The sequence below is a fragment of the Diplotaxodon limnothrissa genome, linkage group LG13 (genome assembly GCF_057381915.1).
Source record: "Diplotaxodon limnothrissa isolate DT_005_m linkage group LG13, D_limnothrissa_male_GT1.1, whole genome shotgun sequence".
NCBI classification, from domain to species: domain Eukaryota; kingdom Metazoa; phylum Chordata; class Actinopteri; order Cichliformes; family Cichlidae; genus Diplotaxodon; species Diplotaxodon limnothrissa.
In genome coordinates, this window is record NC_140608.1 from 22,745,197 (window position 1) to 22,770,276 (window position 25,080).

General features: G+C 42.2%; 1 protein-coding gene across 8 annotated transcripts in view; it reads left to right on the forward strand.

Moving 5' to 3' along the window:
* cpeb3 (cytoplasmic polyadenylation element binding protein 3) overlaps window positions 1–24,399 on the forward strand; it is a 39,552-nt gene extending 15,153 nt beyond the window's left edge. For 5 of the 8 annotated variants that reach the window (XM_085368914.1, XM_085368912.1, XM_085368910.1 and 2 more), the window contains 8 exons: window positions 3,283–3,339; window positions 6,572–6,595; window positions 7,969–8,136; window positions 9,674–9,763; window positions 17,665–17,783; window positions 18,858–18,972; window positions 19,484–19,665; window positions 21,851–24,399. In XM_085368914.1, coding sequence (XP_085225040.1) covers window positions 3,283–3,339; window positions 6,572–6,595; window positions 7,969–8,136; window positions 9,674–9,763; window positions 17,665–17,783; window positions 18,858–18,972; window positions 19,484–19,665; window positions 21,851–22,078 — 983 coding nt within the window. In that variant the 3' untranslated portion in view covers window positions 22,079–24,399. Of the gene's footprint in view, window positions 1–3,282; window positions 3,340–6,568; window positions 6,596–7,968; window positions 8,137–9,673; window positions 9,764–17,664; window positions 17,784–18,857; window positions 18,973–19,483; window positions 19,666–21,850 lie in introns of all 8 variants that reach the window. The other 3 variants (XM_085368911.1, XM_085368913.1, XM_085368915.1) reach the window with 2 other exon arrangements.
* Window positions 24,400–25,080: the final 681 nt, after the last annotated feature.

Below are 25,080 nucleotides of genomic sequence, written 5' to 3' on the forward strand. Positions count from 1 at the left end.
CAAATGAGATGACTAACAATCTAATTGTGCACTTCTTCACTTAACTGAAGAAAAGCAGGAGACCCACCCACCCTTTCTCCTACTTTTCTTGAAAGCCTCTAAAGGTTGAGCCTAAATGTTGGACTTTGTTTCCTATATAAGGGGAAAATTTACTTTGAAGGACCCCAGGAAAGATAAAAGTTTGTTCTTACTTAATATCACACTGGTATGAAACCGTCATGTATGAGAATCTTCCTTTGGTTTGGGTTCGGAGGTAGGGGTTGAACCAAATTAACCCAAGGTTAAAGGACTTTGCTTTGTTGGGCAACTGTTTGTTCTGACCCCTTAAACTGTCAACCCTTCGTAACACACCAGATGATTTCAACTTAAAAGGCACAACCCTGTACTTTAAACAGACAGTGATGACTCTATAGAGATAAGATGATGTATTTATTGGTTGTGTTAAAGGTTAGATCACACCTTGCTTCCAATAAATTGCACTGTCAGAGTGTTATGTTTTGTTGTGGTGGAAAATTCATGACTCCAGCAAGCATGACTGAGCTAATCCTGCCTAGGCAACAAAACAAGCCTGGGCTTGTTTAGTTTATTAAAATCATGGTTTGCCCAGATCTCACAAACTATGAAATGGTGTTGAAAGCTTTAATTCCTCAGACAAGTAGAGCATCATAGTTAACTGGATTCTGGAAATCCTCTGTTATTGCTGGAAAGGTATATCATGGTTTTATGGCTATTAATTTTATGAGACATTAATGACAGTGGGGAGCAGTTTTGACTCACTGGGTTTAACCACTAGAAACACGTTCTCACCATTTTCTTTTTGAACATTATGGCGTGATAGTTAAAGGAACTTTGACCCTGTTGCAATCATCTTGTGGATTGTTAGTGTCAGCTCGAGCTGGTGTGAAGGGGAAGAAGTAGGTTATTCTGACAGAGACACAAAATAACTCTGACTAGGTTTTCTAAGAAAAACATCCACTCCTCTCGTCTTTTGAGTCATCTGTTAAGTCAATGCATTTTTTTCCCCTTTTCCCCCAAAGTGTTTTACTCCCTTTTTAGTACTGGTAATTGTATTTTTTTGGCATTAGTCAGCAAGAAGTGTAGATTTGGGGCACCCTCCTGCTAAGTAAATGTCTTGGCAACTGGGGGAAAAACATATCGCTTACACACAGTTAAAAATGTGCTATAAGGTAGACGAACAAGCAAAACATTAGCAAAGCAGTTGACATGTGAGACATGTGGTGATGAGCCACGTGGACTCTAGTGAAAACTTGCAGAACAGGATTCTTGTAGTTTCAGCAATGATAGCTGTTACTTTACTGTTAACCAAAATTTTCTAGGTTTCTCACCGACTTTAAACACGATGGCTCTGCTTAGACAGAGATGCCATATACTAAATTGATGCCAACTTGCTTTTTGATGATCTATCCACAGCCCACTCTTTATCCATTTCTACCTAAGTGGTCGATGTGAGGTAATTTTCCATTTTGCGGATCAGGTCAGGCGAGGGAATTGGAGGTGCTTTTGGAGCCGTGCCTAATGTAGTGGATCTCTCCCGAGCGGCTGGGAGAGACGGATCGAGAATAGCTCTCTGTGAGGAAATGTCACCAGAACAGCAGTGGCAGCAGCAGCAACTCAGGGGCCCCTCTGGCCCTGCCACTCTTCTCCTAGGGGAAACAGATGGCACCTGCCCAGAGTTATTTTAAGGCTTCAGAAGGGTAACTGTACCCCCATGTCACCCAAAATGACTAATCTCGGCAGAAAGGCAAGAGCCCTCAGGACCTGTTGCAACATTTGCCCTCCAATCAGCAACATTTTATTGTTTCTGTATTCTGTGTGTGTGTGTGTGTGTGCGCGCGCTCTAGTCTCCAGTATCTAGTGTGTATTTTTTGATCTTCTTGGCAGTATTACTAGGTTAAAGTGCACGGCCTGCTAGAAAGTAGAACTGGATCCTCTCAAGCACACTTTAGTCAGCGAGACATTTGGGTTTAAACCCTGTAATTTGGTCGAAGAACTAACAAATAGACCACCCACACGTTTACCGATACATGATTCTGTGCAGCTATCCCTTGGGGCTGTTGAACTTTGATGACAGCCTGACTTGACTGTGGGTAGGGAGATAGAGAACGTAGTGGATGATCAGAGAACTTTGTCAAGAGTTGGAAAACAAAAACACCCCCCACTGTAGGGACACATACTAGTTTTTTTTAGTGTTTACCTCTTCATGATCATTGGTTACTGACACTTGAATGTGAATGCACTGGCTTTGTTTGTCTCCAAGCTCCTAATGTCTGCTGGATTCTGACTGGGTTTGAGGAGTTTGGAAATGCACATCTGTGAAGCTACAGGGTGGCCTCCCCCTTATCCTTCCCTCCAGCCTGCCTCTCTGGTTTTCAACCAGGTCTATCTGCGTCTTCCACTCTTCTTCACGAGCCAGGAAAAGTCCCCCCTCGCTGTCCCCAGTATCTGTCTTTTGTGGGCACATTTTGAAGCGTTTAAGAGACTGGCTATGGTGTAAGCAAGTCAAAGTTCACTTAACCTATAGGGACATAGTTGTTCCCTCCAACCCCAGCACTTTGCAAATTGTCGCTGAAGTGACTGAAATAACACTTTGCATAGGTGAACAATAAAGGACCAAAAGGGTATTTTCTTAATATTAATGTGTGAAATGTAAGTTTGTGAATATGTTGCTTTATTTTTCCCTTTTTCTTTAGTTGTTGCTAAAATATAGAGCTGATATTTTTGAGTTTCTGTGGCTGTCACTGTGAATGACATTGGCTGTAAGGTAACATTTTATTATTTAAAATGGGTAGGTTCTTTAGGTAGTGCATTTTGTCGTTTGTTTTTTGTACAAGAAGGACGATAACCAGGAAGTCTTTCATTTAGACACCTTACTTCCAAGAAAGCAAAGATAGATGGTTCTTGTAACATGCGCACACTGTAACCATAGCAGCTTTGATGAATTCTTAGCCTTGTAGCTGGTTTTGTTTGCTCGAGCATGTGTGCATATGAGATATGTGACAACAAAAGGATGTGTGTCTCAACCTCGTTTTCCCGCATCTGTTGTCTGTGTTTGTCTTTTATGCCATTCTACCAAGTTGTGTAAATGTGTCTGCTGTTTGTGTCATGCTCATCCTGGCTGGCATTTTCCCATTGCACACAGTACAGTGGAAGATCAAAATGAATGTCTGTCGACAGGCTGACTTTTTATCAGAAAATTCCACGTTTTCCCTTCTTTGTAAAAAGCGTGCTTTTTTTTTTTTTTTTTTTTTTTTTCTTTGGCAGGACGTATGGGCCTCAACTTTCATCATCCTGGGGCGGACCACATAATGTCATTGAACAGTAAGTCACATTTTCATTGTAGGGGCTGATCATTATTGCTCAAGATAAATGTCACCATTGCTTTTTTGTCCTCTGTGTTCAAAAATAACCAACAGTGGGAGGCACGCTGTTTGATACCTCCATGTTAAACATATGACCTCGCCACAGGGGCCACTGACAGTATGAGCTGGGTACACCTGCCCACCCTCTACGAAGCCCTGGATTCCCTGACACCATAAACCTAAGACAAACCTTTTAACACTGTAGGAAGTGCTATTTACTAACCACTCAAAATACATCCAAAAATACCCCGAAAGGCTAGATTCAGTGTCCCAACAGATGGCAGATGACCCAACAGTGACGGGAGATGAAACAGTGAGGAAAATCAACTCTTTATCTCATATGCAGCTACTTGAATACCACAGAATTTTTCAGCCGAGGTCTTTCCTTCTAAATGGTCTTTGTTTGATGGGATCTGGGATGAGATTTCCTGGATTATTAAAGATATATTTCTTTATCATTATCATTAGTATCTTTTTTTTTTTTCCATTTTTGGGTACAAACCTCAGTAAAAAAAATAAAAATACAGGATCTCTCTCATGACTGGTAATCAGAACAAATCCGAGAAGCCTTGGTTTCCTCTCTGGATATTTTCAGTCAGCCTACAGGGTGCAGAAATGGGCAAAGGCAGAAGGAAATTTCTCAGCTAAGCAGTTTTTACTGTCGCATCTTGACAACGCCGATGCTCCTTCCCCATTTTCTTCTTTTCATCATCTCTATTCTCGGAGAACATGCCTCGGTTTGATGTTAAACTGTTGTGTCATGGGATAACGCTCAGGCGAGCACAGATCTGTCCATATCTTCCTCGTCTGTCAGCTGACTCCGCAGCCTGTGATCGGTGTAGACAGGGGAAGCTTTGGTTTCAACTTTGAGAGTTTCACTCTGTGTTTCTCCTTCATTTCATCCCATTAGCTTTGAGACTTCAGGCTGTAAAAACCTGCAAGGGTTCTGCTTTCTGCAGATGGCGTTGGAACTTGAAGTGAAAAACAAAAGATGGGAAAGTGATGACTGTAGGTCCTCCTTCCAGATTTATTGGTGTTGTTCACTTGACAGCTTAGCAGAAGTGTCTCTGAGGCTTTTGAAGCGGAGTAGAGAAGGACGCATCAAACTCATCATGCCCAGAGGAAACAAAGAGTTTCCTGTCAAGCATTTGCTCTCTCTCTCTCAGATACCACACATTTTGAAGTTTGTACGTATTCTTAACCCCTCACTCTTCTCCTTCCTCCTCTCCCTCCTTGGCTGTATTCTCTCTCAGAGAGGCATCTGACGGTTTCCCAGCACAACGTTTTTTTCATTTTGCCCTGGTTGCTAGGTGACTTTGTTTCTGCCAAGGCCAGACGGTGAGAGGGCAAAGCTGTAGAGACACTGCCCAGGTTTTTTGGATTGGTGAGCCAGATCTTTTCTTAATGAAAACATAGCGAGGAAGAAGAGGCTCAGAGACAATATATACTCCCTGAGAGGAGCCAGAGGGGCAAGTCGCATAATGGGGCTCTCACAATGCAAAGGCCCATATTGGTTTTTGAGGTCTGCTTTGTGACTGATGAGTTTAGAGGGGCAGGAGGGTGTCCTGCTGTTTGTTGGCATTTGCACCGCATTTTGCCTACTTTGTGCTTTGTGGCTTCAGTTTGGATCACAGCGAGATTGAAAGCTAAATTGTTTGTGGGAACTTTTCAGAGATTAAGTCCTGAAATGATATTTTTTTTCTTGCATTCAAAACTTATGAAGCATATGAAGCATGAAAGTTAATTTTTGGCCTCAGATACAGTATTATAAGTCAGTGGCTCTCCTCCCTTAGATCTACTCGGTAGCTTTATTGTCACTGTGTCTCAGCATCTTTATCTTCAGTATGGCCAGTATGTAAACTACAGACTTGTATGGTGAATGAAAATCAAACACAGCAGGTTGTAGACTTAGAAGCAACACTGTTAAGTGGCATTTGTACCAATGCCAAAATTTTTTCACATTTTCAAATGTCTGACAACATATAATAGAAAATGCTACAAATGTCTACAAACTCAACCACAGAACACACGTAAAGACAACGACTGTTTCATTAAAAGTTAGTTAGTTCCACATTTAATAGGTTTGGTTGATGGAGACATTATCACATGACCTCTGATCAGTAAAGAATTTTAAAATGGTTAGAAGTAGGACAGAAGATGCCAATTTTGTTACAGTCTTGGTGTTTTAAAACTCTATGTGACGAACGACGGGTGGCTGTCAAATCAAAGACTGAAAACACTCACAGGCTGACCATTTGTGATTGACATTAGTGAGTGAACATATCCTGAATACCCCTCCCTTCTGACTCTAATAATGAATTTATTCTAAATTCAGTTTGTTAAAGGCTAAACGTGAGCAAATTCTGTTAATATCCTCCATTATCTATATTTTTACAGCTTATCATTTCATGGCAGTAAAATGAGCAGTAAAATGTAAAAAAACAATAACTGAGGTCAGTTTAAAAGCTGGCGCACGTGTCTAGCTGGGGATCTAGCTGATCACAGTGCTGTACTTTGGCCTCTGTATATTTGGATCAATTGAGCTGTGACATCACAGCCTGCTTTCCACTGCTCCCGTCTGCATGCCATCCTTTTCAGAACCCCAACGCTGCCGACCTCGTCCGTACACTCTTCTTATCCTGTGGGAAGTTTCCACTTGGACCTGGTCTGCAAGCCCAGACCTAAGAACACCTTTTAATATTTTACCAAGGCCATGATAATGACTAACCTGCTTTACCTGCTGTTCTGCATGCACTCCACTTTATGGCCTCATTTGTGAATATTCACAGAAGATTAGGACGGACTCGCGCCACTGCGGGTTTATTAAGCCAAGATTACAATCGCCAGCTCTGGGGCGTTGCATTATGCTGTCGGGTATCTCGGTCATTTCCGTAGCCAAACCTCACCTATCGCCTTCCCTGCCTGCCGTGCAGTATCTGTCTGTTGCAAAGGCAGGTGCAGCAGGTTTACTGAAGGCTGGTGCCAGGCTGTAATAATCACTCCCGTCCCATTGCTGAAGCTTAGGTGTGGCCATCTGTGGTTTCACTGTTGCCTTAGAGATGTTCCTAGTTTTTTTTTCCTTCTTCTTTTACAATACCCATGTCTCTATATCTCTTTCCTATCCTTGTTCCTGCCCCAACCCTCTGTCTCTCCTTGTGTTTCTCCCCTTCCCCCACTGTGCTGACAAGCAGCCCGGAGCTATGGCCGAAGAAGAGGTAACGTGTGGCATTTTCTCTGGGGGTTCTGCTTGCCATGTCGGCCGTGTTCTTTCTCCGAGGCTGAGGGGGGTCTTAGTGTGGTGTCACTATCTGCTTTTCACCTGTGCTGTGATGGAATGAAATCATATTAATTTCAACACAGTGTTTTCCATGTTGTGCATTTAATTAGGAAGGGGTGCAGGGGTCCATCAAATCTCTCTGTATGACTCTTATTTTGCTTGATGGTGAGAGGAAAAAAAAAATCTATCCGACAATTTTCTTTTCTCTCTCTATTCTGAGTCAGATTTCCATCTTTAATATTTACGATATGATCTGTAGTGAAATTATTGGTGTTGTATGCAAATGCATTCAAATCTTAAAAGAAAAGTATCAGCAGTTTTTGCTTTGGTATCATTCAAATCAAACAATCTTCCAGCATGTTTGGCTGAAGTGCTTCCAAAATCGATTTTAAGGGTTTCCTTACAGAGTACACTGACTCAGAAGTAACCCAATCATCGTGATGGCAAAGATGGGTGCTTTCAGCAGGGTTCATTTCTGATTTGATGTGCATTTTAACCAATTCTGTCTTTCTTCTAGAGTAAAAAGGAAAGCTACTGTGTGACATTTGTAAGGTCACTGCAGCACAGGGCTTGGGGATTAAAGGTTATAGCATTAGCATGGTGAAGCCAGTGACATGCAGTGAATCATGCCTGAATAAAATTGCTTTGTAATTGTTCCCTAAGTACAGACATGGACGCAAATAAAGGTCTGATAATGCGCTGCGAACGGTTCTCCTGAATGCCACAATTTAAAACAATACTCTAAAGTAATGCACCAGTTCCAGCTCCACCTATTCTCATTATCAGCCGTGCAGTGTGGTGTCTGAACGCTAGCAAACCTGATTGTAATAATGATTAGCATAACATTGTGACAACATGATTTGGAAACTGTTTCCAAAAGTATGTGGACACACAGACATTATAACCATATGGTGATGTTGAAGACCATTAGCATGGTTGTCCATATATGTCTGCCTAAATTCTCCAAAAAGCTACAATTAGCCTTTTAGGTAACACTACAGCAGAATCTGAGACTTTTGCAGAATTTCTGATAGTTCAGATATAAATCTGCATGTTTATATAACGTCTTTATCACATAAGAGTCAGAGTGGACGTAATAAGAGGTGGAAGAAAACTGCCCGGCAGACAGAGCTTATAGTCAGAATTATGGTGGTAATCTCCAATATTAAAATTGCTGCTGCTACTACAAACCACATCTCTCACATCCTCCCTCTGTTTTTTCGTATTTAACACTCTCTCTTACGTTTCCATCTTCCTGTGTTTTCCCCCGTCCGTCTTCCTGGTGTCCTTCTTCTCTTCCTCTTCTCCCAGGTCGTTCCTGTCTTTTTCCCTATGAAGATGGCTTTCTTGACGACGGCCATGGTGATCCCTCCTTAACTCCAGGCCTGAACTCGCCAACCCGTGGTCAGAACGGAGAGAGGATGGAGCGCTACTCCAGGAAGGTCTTTGTTGGAGGCCTCCCTCCTGACATAGACGAAGGTAGAGGAAGAATTATTTTTCATTTATACATTTGGAGAAACACAATCCTTTAATGACAGGTTCTTTTTTTTTTTCTTTTCTTTGTGTGTCAGCACCACTCTGTGATATATTAAAACTTCCAAGTTTCACAAACTGCAGACTGTGTTTTTGGCTGTTTGCCACTGAAAGTTAAACTGGCATATGCGAGTCGTACTTGAGGGCAATTTGACACTCCTTGTTGAGGATTATAATTTACACACCGCCAGTTTGAACTTCAACTATTAAAACTTTTACAATTTCTACAATTTGACACTGTCACACTTAACCATTCCCTAATCATAGCACATACCGAGAAATGCTCTTATTGTTTTGGTTTTTTATAAAAACATATAAAGTGCTCAGAAAATATTAAGCGAACGCCAGCAGTTTGTAAAACTAGTTTAGCAAAGAGACTAGAAAGACAATGAATTCAGCAAGGCTAACATTTGTCATTTGTTTTTAGTCTTTGTGCTAAGCTAAGCTAACTAGCTTCCAGTCATATCATCATATTTATTGTACACACACTCTTTCTATCAAGCTCCCTGTGAGAAAATGAATGAATGCATTTCCCGCAATGTATTATTTTATGGACCCGTAGAAAGTACCTGCTAAGTGTATGAATTTTAGCCCCTGTTCAGTAAAAATGCAGAATTAAATTTGCCGTATATTTAGACCCAATAAATCACTTTTTTTTTTTTTTTTTTTTTTAGAAAAAAGGAAAAAAAAAAGAAAAGGAATCTTACCAATTTATCAAAGTCGAAGTGAAAATATTGTTTCATGATCAAATGCTAAACATTAGTGAAGCTAGTTTAGCCTCTAGCATTTAACAGGTTTAGCATGAGTCTCACCACTTGGCAGCCATCTTGGTTAAAGGCTTTGGGCTTTTACCAAGAAAAACAGCAGGTGCACTTACCTTTATGTTTACCATAATAAAACCTAGATACCCTTGTCACCATCAGCCTCGGTTGTGCACATGCATCACTGCAACAAAACGACTAGTTATGTTTTGCAGTTCGGCTACAGATTGGCTCTATAGGGAAGAGGTGGGGGACACTGCAATCCTTATCATATTTGAGCTAATCTACTTTTGATTTTGATTTCATTTTTTTAGTCTCTTAGTCCCAAGTTTCTCTTTTAATGATGGTGATTTCTATGTTTTAACATCTATGACCTAACAACAACCTGTCATTAATTTGGGATATTTACTTATATGTATCCATTTTGTGTCTTTTTTTTTTTTTCTTTCGTCTGTGTCAATATAGTGAACAAGCATATGTGCTACTGAGTTGTTGCACAATACTTTGCCCTAACCAGAATGAAAAATGCATGAGTTTCCAGTGCACACTGGATGTGCTCGGCTTCTGTTCCCGTTTAATGCAGTAGCGACTACTGCAGAAGGAATAGCGCAAAAAATAGAAAGCCGCTCTGCATACACTCCTTTACATACATTTTACATGAACAACCATGAGAGAATCTTTCAATTTCATGTTTCCTTCTTGTCTTTTCTTTATTTTCGCAGATGAAATCACCAACAGTTTCCGTCGCTATGGGCACCTGGTGGTAGACTGGCCCCACAAAGCTGAGAGCAAATCCTACTTCCCCCCTAAAGGTAATAGTAGGTTCTCATGCCATAATCTCTATTTTCCCATCAGACATCAAAGTGTAGACCAATAAATATCACCTCAGGTGCATCGCCATTTTGGAGTTTTGCAAAGATTCGTATTACGCAGAATCCACAGATCATGCTGGGCAACCTCAGAGGTGTTTGTTTATGTTAGCAACCACCTTTAGGCATCGCACAGAGAGACACATACAGCGTGTAATGACTCTATAACTGGCCACCAAGAGTTTTAACCCCAGAAGTGTTTGCTCGAGTGAGCACCTGAGGAGTGTGAAAGTTTTTCGCCTTTCTGCACAGGCTCTCGGGTGTCATTTTCTGGCAGCGGATCAGAGTCGCGCCTCCCTCCTCAAAGCCTCTACATCACTCCCTCTGGCCTGGGAGCTACAGTGTGTCATATTAGGGAAGCTATTAAAGACGCTCTGGAAATAACTGACATTCCATAGGCAGATGGTAATACACTGCATCTGGAGGACCTGCAAAAATCTCTGCCAATTTATCCCCCACTCCCATTTTTCAACATCCCCCTCTCTTTTTTAGCTTGGGAGGATTATTTTGAATAGGCTTGGGTCTACTAATATCCAAAACCACGGGGGGAAAAAATGCAGCATCCTTTTAGGGGAATGAATGAGCTTAGGATGCCGCCATGTAAGGGGAGGAGACATGTAGGACTGGGGATCTGTGTAGAATTCATCAGTAAGTAGAGGGAATTCATCTCTTGCTCTAATTTTAAACCACACTCCCAAAACTCAGAGAGAAACCGCTAAAATATTCTGTTTATATCACACTCTCTGTATTAACTGGCAGAGGGAGCTTGGACACATGCCTGGTGACAGAGATTTTAGCACTAATAGCTCCGGGCGTGAGAGTAAGAACACACACTTGTGTATGTGTGTGTGTGTGCATCTCGCTGTGCGACGAATGATTTACAAATGTGGGATTGGCATCAAGAGGTCATCTGCCTTTTTCCCCGTGTTAAACGTCCTTCCAAGCTTGACCGAATGGAAGATGGCTGTCACTTTCCGCCTTGATTCACATTTAACTGCCGGGAGTATGTGACTACAGTTATGAAAGCGTTTTGGTTCAGGGATGACTCATATTGTGGCCGAGACTGAATTTAGGGGCTGGGTAATACTCTCTTGGTGCAAGGAGAGGGTTGGAGTAAGGACAAACATGAACTAGCTGTGCTCTTTGTTCCTATGCTGTAACGGGTCTATTATTGGCCTCTCTGTTTTTGATTTTAGAGTTTAATTTAATTTTTAGTTTCTTTGGTCACCAGAGAAAAAAAAACAAACGAACTGCATGTATAGAATCAAATCTGATCCAAAATGCTTAAAGAGTTTGAAATTACTTTGACTGCCATATTATTCTCATGGCACTTTTATGGAGAAGGAATATTGTTGTAGTTACAGTGGATTCAAAGACTCACCGTATTTTTTGGACGATAAGGCGCACCGGATTATAAGGTGCATTAAGGGAAACAAAACTTGCTTCCTCCACTTCCGTACCATTGATTCATTAACGTTGAATTCTCTTGCAGCTGCTCTATTGCCATGTTGTTGCAGTATATTAATGACTAACCTCGTATTGTGGATGGATTATCTCAGTTGTTCTCGTAACTGAAGCTTGGTCCGTTTACAGCATCCTGCCATGCGATTGCATTTGTCCCTAACCATCGGGAACCCTCACGCTAACTTTTATCGCGTCGAAAAACGTTAGCATTCATCCTCTAGCTTCACTGTTTATGTTATGTCGCTAGCGATCACGTAGCACATCACTCTATACCAGCTAGCCCAACTTCAGTAACCCTACAAACGTCACTGCTGTTTAATTTTCTGTCTTTATTTATTTTGGGAGTGATAGCAGAGCCGTATGTTTTAATCTCTCAGTCAGAACATGCTATATCATGTTTAGGTGGAAACTAGCGAGCTAACTTCCTGCTAACTTCTAACTCCGTTAAATTTAATAAATTCTGTTTTCATGGATGCCTGGATGTTAAACGTAATTATTACACATGGTAAAGCAGCAACGCTGATCATAAAGGATTTTAAGTGCGCCTTACAGTGCAGAAAATACGGTATGTTAAAGAGGCCTTTTTAGTTTGTTCAATTATCACCTTATTCTGGAGATCATTTATACACTGATCTCTAGGATGCTATCCTCAGTACCAGAGGACACATTTACCTACTGGTTACTATAGTGCAGTATCTGGTTCTTTAAAGACAGACATACCTTCCTTAACAGTTACACTTGCATTTATCAGGTGGCCAGACACAAGACCCCAAACCATCGCAAATGGTGCACTGAGTTAGCTGCATGCCTGATGTTCCACATAACAGTTTTAAATAGATAAAAGGTAGATGTTTGTGTTTCTGATGCCCTTAAGCGTGCAAGCTCTTACAGCTTTATATGATACTGGTATTTTGCTTTTATGAACTAAATGGAACATCCCTATTTGATGTTTGTGGGAGGGGGTGTGAACAGTAAGCTCTGGTCAGTGCGGGGCTGCCGCTCACACCCTCTCCTGTCGCCTAAACACTGTCATCACTATTGTTGGCAATGAGCGTCAAATGTTAGGGAGCTATTTCTGTCTGTGACCAGGGAGGAGGAGGAGGAGGAAGGTGGTTGTTGTTTGCATGGCATAGCCTGAGCACTGCAAACATACTGCTCTGCATCCTGTAGTTACCTTGTGCCAGACTTGTTTGAATGTCATCTACATCCCCCTCTTTATCTAAATGCTGAAAGGCTGAAATAATGGCAGCAGAGAAGTGCTGCAGAGGCACGCCAATACTCAGGGCTTGATTTATCTTCTCGCACTCGTGTGGGGATTATATCCAGTGAGTGACTTCCTCAAATTGAGATGATTAGTGACGCTTCACTTCGCCGCTCCTCTGCTCTACCGCCGACTACTCTGCAATTGCTTCAGAGCCTCAGGGGCCTGTATTTGTTTTTAGGAGAGCAGATGTTTGTGTCCCCCTTCATCCATCCAGCCAAGCCCTCCTCCTCCTCCTCTCCCTACTTATTCTTCTCCTCCTCCTCCTGCTGTCAGCGGCCTGTCTCGTTACATTTTGTGTCAGAGTCGCAGCCTTTCCTCTCTCACAGCACATATAGCATACATGGAGGTTTAGTATCTTCTATCCTTTGCATCTCATCCAGGTCTTTGAAGTATGTGCACAAGAGCACTGTTTGTGAGAGTATTAATGATAAGCTCTGGATTTAAATGTCCCCATTAAAGCCAGAGAGGTGCACACTGTGACCACGCTCGCTCAGCTTATCTAGCCATTGCGGATTGGATTTCAGCAAAGTCAACATAACTTTGAATTGATGAGATAATGGGCAGAATAGGATTGCACTGTATGACTTTGATGTAGCAGTGGAAAGATGTTGGCGCACTGCTTAAAGTCCAAGCTCACGCTATCAAATTCAAAGATACGAAAGCAGATCGAGTAGAAACTAGTTCAGAGAGCAGTCATTATGGAGCCGTTCTTTAAAAATAAGAGAGATGTCGGCATTCGTTTTCTATCGACGGCTGAAAACAACGACTGTTGTGACTTTACTAAAGGTTCCAACTACTTCTCAGCACTTTAGTGTATTCATATTAGCTGTGCAGACATGAAATTGTTATCAGTCTTCCCACCTGATCTCCCAAAAAGGTCAAACTAGCAGCTCACGTCTTTTGTTTTACTCCACAAAATGTCATCCTGTTGCCACTGACGTGACACTTTCTCTCCACATGAGTCAATCAGCTGGCCTCCTTTGCTGGAAAGACTCGGTCCTGCGTGAAGTCATCGGTTTGTCCAAGAGGGGGCCTTTTGTTTGTCTGTTAACTGCGCTCTATAGGAGGAAAGAAATACTGCTGGTGTACATATTCTCACCCCCCACCCACCCCCAGCCCGCTCGCTAGACAGTGCTCGGAGCTCAGCAGCAAAGCCCTATAAATCTCAGGCACGAGCCAATGCAGATCTGTGCTCTCCTCCCGCGGCATAAGCCTCTGCACTGCGCAAGGATGATGGAAAAAGAGAAATCCTCAGCACCATTCAGATGTCTGAGCGTTGGAGGGGGACAGAGTGGCCAGAGGAATCTGCGCAGGCCACTTTAACAAGCAGCCTTGGCTGAAGTATTATTTTGATCGTGACATGTAGAATTATGAGGCTCTTATTCTGGTGAAGCTGTCCAACCACGGAAGTCTAGTTTAGGACTGTATAAAGTTTTTTTTTGTTTGTATTAACGGGATGTTTGCTGAGAGATTTTCCCCTCCGACAGGTGTAATGCTGTGACAGGAGTTCACGTATTGGTTGCAGTGCAAAGTGGGGTGTAGCAAATAGAAATGACTGCATCACTTTTAGGTCTTTTGCATCAACTCTACAACTTCCTAACCGGGCACATTAAAGCAGGAGCTTCCCATTCGCCTCAGCCGCCTCTGCTATTTTAAAACTCCGTTTGTAAGGCAGCCATTCATGCACCCTCTCTCCCTTCTCTTCCTACCTTTTCTCACTTTAAAAAAAAAAAAACCTCTCTCTTGCTCCTCTCCCCCTCCTCCTTCTCCCTCTCCGCCTCTCTCTTCTGTCCTGGGTCATGGAACACGTTGTTCCCTCCTTCAGACTGTATGAGCTGCTGGCTAGCTCTGCCTTTTCATGCCTCCCCCCCTCTTGTGCACGACTGCAGTTGCCTTTTTTTTCTCTCTCTTCCGAGGGGGAATGTCAGCACTAAGCCACATGATTTCTCCCAATGACAAACCCTCTTTATGTAAGCCTGCAACCCAGAGACAGGGGGTCTTATGTCGGGTGATGATGAGGCACGTGCAGGAAGATGGTGATGCACAAAAATCCTCTTTATGTCATGTCTGATTGTGCATTTCCTGTGTGTGGTGCGGACGGGGGTTAGCTCTGTAAGGACCAGTTACAAAAAAGACAGAGATTAGTTGGTCGCTTCAAGCAGCTGATTTTAATTAGTTTTGCATTGTGGATATTATTGTTTTGCTCACAGTGGTACAGTTTGTTGTTGGGGAACACATCATAGCCCCGCTGAGCTTATTAGCCTGCAAAACCAACAGCTAAAACCCTTTAATTAGTGAGGTCCCCTTTCCCCTTTATGCAAATAACCCCTTATTTGCATAAAGCTTAGATGCATACAGAGACTTAATGTTGTGTACTGCTGCTGTGCTAGCAAAATCTGATATTTATCTAATTGACATACTGTTAATACATATCTCATTTTTAAGAATTTGTCAGAAGACGAAATGAAAAAAAAATCATCTGGGGTGTCTTGGAAAACTCTCCCCCCCACCTACCATCATTTAGTGATGAATTTCAAAGTGAAATGAACCTGGAATTGAACAAATAAATCTTAATGGATTCATCTGATTTACTTTGTAAATCCCTAAATAAGATGCAATGCCAACAAGTTAACTTCAGAGGTCACGTGGATTGGTAGTATAAACCGGAGCCAAATGACTCTTTTATTAAAAGAACATGGAAAGAATATCTCACCCATATCTCAGAGATTTAACGTGGATACGAAAGGTAATACTGATATAGTGGCAAAGTTCCACAGTGGAGATGGGAGTATCGGTCCATAGATCAGCATTAAACTGTCCATTTCATGGAGTGGATCTATATGGAAAGGTTGCCAGTACGTAAAAAACATTTGGAGTTGGAAAGGGTAAGTGGCAGATTTTCCAAAAAAGTTTGCTGATCAGACAAAACTAAGAGCTGATTTAGACTCGTGTGGGGAGGTGCACATCAAATAGCTGTAGATCATAGCGTAGGGTTTCAGGTGGGTCTGACGTTACGTTGTAGCCACTGATTCATAAATCCCCAATAAAGCATAACTTTTCAGTTTCAGTCTGCCAGAAAGGCCAAGAGTGTCTGTTATCAGCAGGACAATGGCCTTAAACACAACTCTAATCCCACATTGGAGTGGTTTAAAGGTAAAGCTCAAACTTTAGTGCAATTGAGAATCTGTGGCATTACTTGAAGATGCTGCTTTACACCAGTACGACTCATCTGACTTGAAAGAGCCGGAGCAGTTTCACCTTGGAGAACCGGCGAAAATCCCAGTTGCCAGATGTTTTAAACTGAAAGAGACGTGCCCGGAGAACCTTGCAAGTCTAACTGCTTCAAAAGGTAGCTCTACAAAGTACGAGGTGAATTCTTAAACACACTCAGGTTTTCACCACGAAAGTGGTAGACATGCTGTATTGCAGATCCTGAGTGTGGCGTTCAGGGAAGGACTACTTTTCTTCCCATCTACTGACCAGTTTAAGTTCCAACACAGTTTTGTGTTTGGTGGCTTCTGCAAAAATGCTGCTTTTGGGTTCTTTTCAGTATTTTCTGCGCAGTCGCAGTTTTCTCGCTCTTCAGAGTCATCAGATCACAATCCTGAAGCTTCATACACTGCATGGAAATCTGCTGCAGTGTTTTCTGCTGCTGTAGATGCCGATGTCAGGAAGATGCAGTAGTCATCACTGCTAGAGGGAGAGCAGTGCCACATCACTGCGATGGCGAGACGCGTCACATGCATCAGGGCACATGCCTCACGTTCAGTCGCAGTCGGACAAAAACCCTTTCTCCTAAGGACAAACCCGCATCTGCTTACGCACCTGCTTTTTTTTTCAGCTTACCTTTGAGACTGGCGGCAGTTTTCTTTCTTGCATTGCTTTTATCCCCCCTTCCCTAATACATGCACGCAGATGCATCTACACACCACGGGGTCTGCTGAGTCAGACCTTTTTTTTTTTTTTTGCTCCTCCAGTTTCTGCTTATCTAAACTGTAGCAACTCTACTCAGAAATGTTAAAACATCAAAGTCGCATTGCCACTCGTGCATTTGTCCATGTCAGTGTGTGTCACTGGGTTTTGCATTTGTTAGGGTGATACGATGTCAAAGATAATTGGGTTCTCACTGGAACAAATGGCCTTTAGAGATACGCAATAGGTGAAGTGACTGGAGTCGGAGTGTCCTCCGGTAGAAACCCACTCAAACTCCTCAGACAGCAGCTCGTAATCCTCTGACTCATGGGTGCCACAGGTGTTGCCGGGTCCTTTCTGGCATAAATAGAGCAATAAATGAATAGGTTAGTGTTATTCAGAGGTGACTGTGTGGCATTATCTCCTGCCTTTTTTTGACTGATGTGCTGCACTGGATATTTACCTTTATCAGTTTCAGACATGCATCCTGTATTCATTATCCATCTGTCAAAAAAGTTTTCTTTTTTTGTCTTTTCTCAATATATGGCGCTCATGATGCTCAGCCTATAAATCAGATCTTTGTTGCTCGTTATCCCCGTAGCACCGTGTGATGGATGTACCCTATTGAATTGGGTGCCTGAAGTGGCTTAATAGCTCTGACCTTGGATGAGGTCTCTGCTCTCCGTGCTAAATAATTCAGTAGTACAGAGTGACTGTCTGAATTGCTCATTCTTTCTTTCTGCCTCTCAAAGACATCACCAAACTCTCTCTACCTGACTCTGGAAGATCTGCAGTGCGTTAGGCTGATCAATTTTGCATGGTTCCTTTAGGAGTGAAGCACTCCGTGCCATTTAATCTGAGGCTGTGCAGGCGGCAAGGTGCCTGGAACATCTGAATGTCTCGTATATGAATGCAAGGCTGATGAGTATGGAAGAACAGGCTGCAAGGTCATCTGTGCACTTGGAGCCCTGCTTGTCTGAATCTATGAATAGTTCAAAGGAAAACAGTGTGGGGCTTAGTCATGGGATTGTGACACTGTATTTAAAAAATAAAGTCTGATATCCATGAATTCTTGCCTTGAAGACAGACTTTAAAGTGTCATGGTCACAAGGTTGTGACTATTAAACACAGGAAATGTAGTTTCTGTGGAAACTCTTTTTTTCTCTCTTCCTGTAAAATCCCTGTTTTTGTTTTTCCTTTTTAGGCTATGCCTTCCTGCTTTTCCAGGAAGAATCTTCTGTTCAGGCCCTGATTGATGCCTGCATTGAGGAAGATGGAAAACTCTACCTGTGTGTATCCAGTCCCACAATCAAAGACAAACCAGTAAGTTTAAGACAAAGTTCTTGAAATGGTGCAACATACTTTGACATGGCTACCACATTTCCCTCCATATTTTCTTGGGGTACATGTGTTTTCTTGAATTAATGAGAGTTCACTTATTTAAATTGCCCAGACAGTATGCCCACGGTTCTTAAAAAAAAAGTTGATTCTGTTTTATTCATATAGTGCCAAATCACAAGAACAAGTGTGTAACGGTGCTTTATATTGTAAGGTAAAGACTCTAAAATATACAAAAAGCCTGAACAATCAAATGATGCCTTAGACCCTGTTAGAAAGCTCTTGGTGACAGTGGCAAGGAAAAACTCCCTTTACAGAATAAAAGACACACTGTCTTTTATTCAAATTCAGAGAGTGAAAAGAATAAATAACTAAGGGAATGTTCAGGGTCACCTGATGCAGCCCTCTTTTTTCTTTTTTTTTCTTTTTTTTTAATATTTATAAAATTTCAGCACAACCTTAAAAGTAGAGAGGGTGTTTGTCTCCTGAATCCAAATTTGGTGCTGGGTCCAGTTGATCACCAAAAAAAAATTCAAGTGCCATGCTAGTGGCCTGTGAGGTTAACAGTAGTGCTTTGAGCCAACTGCTAAAATTAGCATGCTGTCTGGCTCTCAGTGCCAATTCCAGCATGTTTATGTGTTTAAGTTTAGCTGGTTAACCTTCTTATTTTAGCACAGACTCTAAGGCTTCTAACATTAAGTTGTGTACATTCTATATGGAAATCATATAAGTTGTGTAACATTAAGATAGAGATATATATCTATCCATCTATACATCTACATCTACATATATATGAGAGAGAGAGATGGAGATATATGTAGATATAGTTTACTTGTATTGAGATAAACTGTGTGGTGTGTTGTTCAGACAATGTCTGTGGACCATTGATTTGTAGAAGATTGTGGGCTACTATCTTTCTAATTTACTCTGGATTAAACTAATGTATAGTTAACATAATTGATTGATACCACACTGCTATCTAGTTAAAACCAAATGCACAACCAGCTTACCACACAATGACTTCTAAGTGGGAACATTTCATTTTTCTTTTACACAAAGGTCCAGATCCGTCCCTGGAACCTGAGCGACAGTGACTTTGTCATGGATGGCTCCCAGCCTCTGGATCCCCGCAAGACCATCTTTGTTGGGGGGGTGCCACGGCCCCTGCGTGCAGGTAAGTCAGAAATATGAATGAGAGGACATCTTTTTTTTTTCTTTTTTTTTCCCCAGCAAGCTCCCAGAGCCTCTAAATTGCCTTTATAACATTGGCTGGCATGGAGCTCAGAGGCTGGAGGCTATAATGAAAGTTCTTCCTGTGAGAAAACAATCCTCTACTTGGGTTTCCAGGACGGAGGCCAAGTGGTCATCACGTTAAGAATTCATGGTGTAATGGAAGGCTCAGTCTTTCTTTTCTTGGGCTAAACATTGCTGGCTTGTCTGCAATGTGACCCCCTGCTAATTACACCAGCAGTTTGAGTTGAGACTGCTGCTCTGATGCGTAGTGTAGCAGGGCAGATTTTTATGTCGGACACTTCTTTTGCTTTTTCAAGCGTAACTGAAGGCTTTCAATTTGAAGAACAAACTAAACTCAGAACTTGCAAACTCACAGAAACTCCCGAGAGGAGTTTGTGGCACTAATCATCTCTCTCCCCACCCCCACCTCTCTTCCCTTCCTTTCTCCGCAGTGGAGCTGGCTATGATCATGGACAGGCTGTACGGAGGTGTTTGCTATGCTGGCATCGACACGGACCCAGAGCTCAAATACCCAAAGGGAGCCGGCCGCGTGGCCTTCTCCAATCAGCAGAGCTACATCGCTGCCATCAGCGCTCGCTTCGTTCAGCTGCAGCACAATGACATCGACAAAAGGGTGAGTGAGTTTGTGAGCTTCGTGAGCTTCGTTCACAGCGATCCCTCTTCTGAAAGAGAGCAGCGTCTCGACCACAAGTGAGGTTTTCACAGTCATTCCTATGGCGAGCTGTGGAGCTGAACTCTGCTTGAGTCCTCCATGTATCAGAGTTTTCATTATAGCAGGGATTTCAGCCAGCTACCCAACATAGCCTACAATAACGAAAGGCCATGCCTGGATGTGTAATGACTATGGCCTTTGGCTGAGTCCCGACACATAGGGATGGTTTAATTATAGTAGTTCCCTATACATGTATATTCACTGGAGCTGTGCTGCTGGGTGGTTATTTTAGGCACGCCGGCCAATTGCAGCGGGACAGATCGTGACCGAGGGAGACTGGTTGTCAGCCAGGAAGCTGAGCCTCTGCAGGGCGGGGCTGTCCAACCCACCTCAGCTATCACCATCTATCTTCAGTCGGGGGTTTATGGTGTCTTTATTATGACTTGGACTGTTTGCCGAAAACACCACTTTACAGCATCAAAAACATTCACACAACAAAATATTTATTTTCATGTCTTTGAACCAGATACCTAGCAAAATTTCTTCCTTTTATGCGGTAAATAGATGTCCATCTTACATTTGTTTTGTTGTTTTAGGCATTAGGCTGCAACAAAAGGATTCAAGTTGAAAGAATTAAGAGTTTTGAAAGGATTTATATTCACTGCAGACCACAGACAGTGGAGCGCATTCTTGAAATTCATGTTCAGTTGTGGTGAGAAACTAGGATGCCAGCTGGTGCCATTTTCTCTTCGTCCTTCTTCTCGCCTTCATTGTCTGTGACTCACTTAACTGTAAATGGCTCTTGATGATAGCACATGTGAGCTAATTACCTCTGGTCAGCTCTGTGTCCACCGAGATGAAATTGGTGTTTAATGGCCTGGCAGCTTGGCCGTTTCTTTCTGGCTTTCTTGCTTTTTTGTCTTCCGTGAGCTCGTTGCTCTCAGCAGTGGATATTCCACTGTAGCTGCTGCAGAGTTTGGCTAAGCACAGTCTCCCACTGCTGAAGGATTTGATAACCTTTCATTTTGTGGCCACACTATAACAAGGTTAACATCCACCTCTGCCTGCTTGTATGCTGAGGCGTCTCCATGGTGACTGAGCTCTCATTTCTTGTCTCCTGGCTTCATTATATTGGTGGATGGGTGGATACCTGTCCTGTTTTATTTTAGAAATTGTCAAACGGATCACAATGAACGGGGGTTCTGGACTATGACTTAAATGGGCAACACATCTGGAGAAAACCAGCTGTTATTCTAGCACAGTTACTGTGCAAATCACATATATACACAACAACAACAAAAAACTGGAGGAAATGGGGAAAAAAAACCTGCAGCTCGCATACTTTATTTTTAATGGCCAGTAGAGGGCGCCTTCTTTGGTTGCAAAAAGACCTGATAGTACAGCAGTCCATGCTAAAATGGCCCTTGAATCTTTGCTCTGTTACCTTGGTAAACATTTTCCTGACTTTATGGGCTCAATCACTACTTTTACTGAATCACTGAATAAAACACGACATTAATTAACTGATCCACCTTTCATTAGTCTCATGTGGTTTCATGAACCAGTGGGAGATGCCATGATGGATATACCCATCTTTTATACTGGGAATCGATGCAGACTGTTTAATGGCAACGGTAGATCTGTACCAATTGTTTGACCCCACACCTGTGGAAAGGATCGTGGATGTAGCCTGGAGTTATTTATTGATTGCTTAAAATCCATCAGTGACTCATAGCAGCCCTATTTTTTGATTATCATGCAATGACACCCAGAGGACATGGTAGTTTCACTGAACCGGGCTTCCGTTTCTCGTTGCTCGTTGACGGGGAGGCAGCTGCAGCTGATCTGTTTTATCAGGTTTCCTTGATTTGTCTGTCATTTCATATCTAAAAATATCTGTTCTCATTCACAGTGAACACGATTGCATTAGCTGGTTTCTTTTTCTTTAAAACATTGTTGAGGCTGACAGATTATGGCAGCAGTCGCCGTGAACACAGTATTACTGAGCCCTTTGTTTCAAAGACTGTTTACTTGAACAGGAAGTGAATTTTTTATGAATCTGAGCGTACGCCACTTCAATCTGTGTTTTTTGGATATGATAACCTAAAATGCGGTTTTGTTTAGATTTTTTTTTTTTTTTTGCCAGGTGGAGGTCAAGCCGTACGTCTTGGACGACCAGATGTGCGACGAGTGCCAGGGGGCACGCTGTGGGGGCAAGTTCGCCCCCTTCTTCTGTGCCAACGTCACCTGCCTGCAGTACTACTGCGAGTACTGCTGGGCCAGCATCCACTCACGAGCCGGCCGAGAGTTTCACAAGCCACTGGTGAAGGAAGGGGGCGACCGCCCTCGACACGTGTCCTTCCGCTGGAGCTGAGGGAGTTGGTTGAGTCCAAGAGCCAGCCCTGCCTAACCCCCCGCCCCTCCTCCCCAGTGAACCCACGCCAACCTGCCCCCAAAAAATCCTCCTGCAGCCTGGGACAGCGCTGGAACCCTCCTCCCCAAAGCCCCATCTATCCACCCTGCATCCCACAAACACCTCATGATAAAAAAAAGGCAGAAGTGATACCATCAAACACATGGGACTTTCTTCACAGCACACAGCTCTGAACTCATCGTCTAGTGTTCCCCCCGACGATGAAGCTTTGTGGGGGAATTGAAATGCGAAAATCCATGAGCTTAGAATTTGCACTTTGGCACAAAATCTTACTAAACACACACACAAACACACACGCACACAGGATGGTATGTTAGGCCCCTGGCTACTTTTAGTTCCCTGTTCTGTTGACTAGGTGGTGCGGTACGTCCTGTTGGACCTCCCTCCCCTTTACTAAGACAGAGGTGGGACCATGCAAATATTTAAAATATACATATATAAATATATATAAATATATATATTTTGTTTTGTACCTATCTATACATCTATAGATAATTTAAATTTTACGTAAAAGGAGCATGCACTTATTTTCAAAACCTGTAGTTATATTGCCCCTGATTTAAGAAGAAAAAAGAACTACCAAAGGCAAATGAAATTAATGCATACTGAGGAGCAAAATAGGTGACATAAGATGTAGCAAGATTCAACAGCTATCCAGTAGTGTGGAGTTAAAAAGAGAAAAAATAACACGGCTATATTCGCTCTCCATTTTGACTCTGAAAATATTAATACCTCATATGCGCAATCAGATCAGTTTGCTTTCTAGGTCTTTATTTTTGATAATAACATTATTTTTTAGTGTTATGTAAATGTAATGCTGCAATAGCTTTGCTGCTAAATCCATGGTATAAACAGATACCATAACTTTATTCAGGCTAGGGTGTAAAATAACAGCAGATGTAGAGAGAAGCACCTGGTGGGTTTTTTTACGTTTTCTTTTTTTTCCTCCTAAATTAAATGAGAGCCGCGGCAGGGGGAGGGGGCGCCCCAGGCAGAGACGGCTAACTTTTGTGTGTGTGTGTGTGTGTGTGTGTGTGTGTGTGTGCTTGTGTGCTTGTGTGTGCGTGTGTGGGGACCGGGCGGGGGGGGGATGGGGAGGGTCGCCCCCTAACTGCATGTTTATTTCAATCAGGTTGCTGCATGCAATAGACTTTTTCAATATCACGTCTATTCGATTCTGCCCATGTTTGCACAGCACACTACAGACGTAGGTTTGACTCACACCAAACTGGACAGATACAGGGAAAAGCTGGTCAGAGGAACCAGAGGGTTCCTGCACAAACAGGCATCCAGATAATATGATAAAGACAAAACCTTAATAATCACAAATCCCAAAAAAAAAAATGTAGGATTACCATTAAAACAAACAAACTGTCTGATAGGTGAAGTACTTTTTTCCCTTTTTTGCAGTGATTGTTGATAGAATTGTGCAATTTTTTATACAGTACGTAGTTAGGTCTGAGTATGCCTAGAACTGTGATTCGCTTTAACTGTCGTCAGTGTCCGACATAGAAGTCCTGTGAAATGTCATAACTAGTGTATGCACACGTATATATGTTCTCTTGTACACACACCTACTTGCACACACGTACACACACACACACTCTTGCACCAGTACACACAGAAGTCTCTCACATGTGTACTCGGACGGCTGTCGATCTTTTTTTTTTTTTTTAAATGCACATTAACTGGGTCCGAGGAGACGCAACCAATGTGAGCTTAGACTGAGAACTGAGTTGAAATTATCCTTTTATTTTTCCACCATTGAGAAAAAGCGCACGTTTACGTCCCAGAGTGCAACCAAAGAGCTCACGTGTTCGACTTTGTTTAACAGAGACCACCTGACACACGGGATGAGGAAACTGGACGGTACGTGGGCGCAGCAGATCGGATGAGGAAAAAAAAAAAAAGAGAGAGAGGCGTTTAGGGGCGAGGAGTCAAACTTAACACTGAAGCTACTGGACACTTGATAAACTGAGCCCTGCACATGCTCTCGCTAAATGGGAAGGGGTAGGGATGGGTGGGAAGGAGGAGCGTTGCCGGAACATGCAGATGTGCAAACTGGGATTACCACATTTATCCAGATTTTTATTTTCCTGCAAAGCTTGAAGTAATGGACCTGCTTAAAAAAAGAAAAAAAAGGTGGACATATAGATATATATTTTTGTTTTTATCAAAAGGTTATGGTGCAGTTTAAACAGGAATGGGCGGGTAGGTGGATGCAATGCATAGAAACTTTAAGTATTGACTGCTGAAGACGGGGAGGGTATGCTTTTTTTTTTTTTTTTTTTTTTTTTTTTTGGGAGGCTGGGCCACATTACACTGGTTTTAGCAGTTTTGTGGACAATCTGAATGGGATCCTGCATCATTGCGAGTTATCGCGTGTTACCCCTTCCCCTTTTCCTTAATTCCGTGAGTTGTGATTGGCGCCCCTGCAGTCCCTCTCCTCTCTTTCCATTTTACTCAGTTAAACTGTGTGTTTGTTTGTTTTTTCACCAAGAAATCGAAACTAAGCAACAATACGTTTTTTCTTCTTAACTGAGGCTAACCATGAGTAATAATAAGCATCCCTATGAAAGTGAATTCTGGGTATTTTTTGTGACATTTCTTTCCCCACCCAGAAAAAAAAAGGTTTTCTATGTTTGTTCCTTCTCTATAATAGCTATTTGTTATGCACTACTCTTTGTATCTGACCAGTTTTCAACAGTCAGCTGTTCTTTTTGTTAAAAGACAAAAAAAAAGAGAGATAAAGTGTGCTTTCTGACTGACAAGATCTTTTGCAATACCTCAATTTTGAAATATATTAGGAGAGAAAAAGATATTTTCTAAGTAAGTTTATTCAGATGAGAAATATATATTAATTTAATTCTTCAAGAGAAATGATTTAACAGATGGTTGATTTTTCTTTTTTAAATCTTATCATGCTTTTTTTAAAGTTTGCT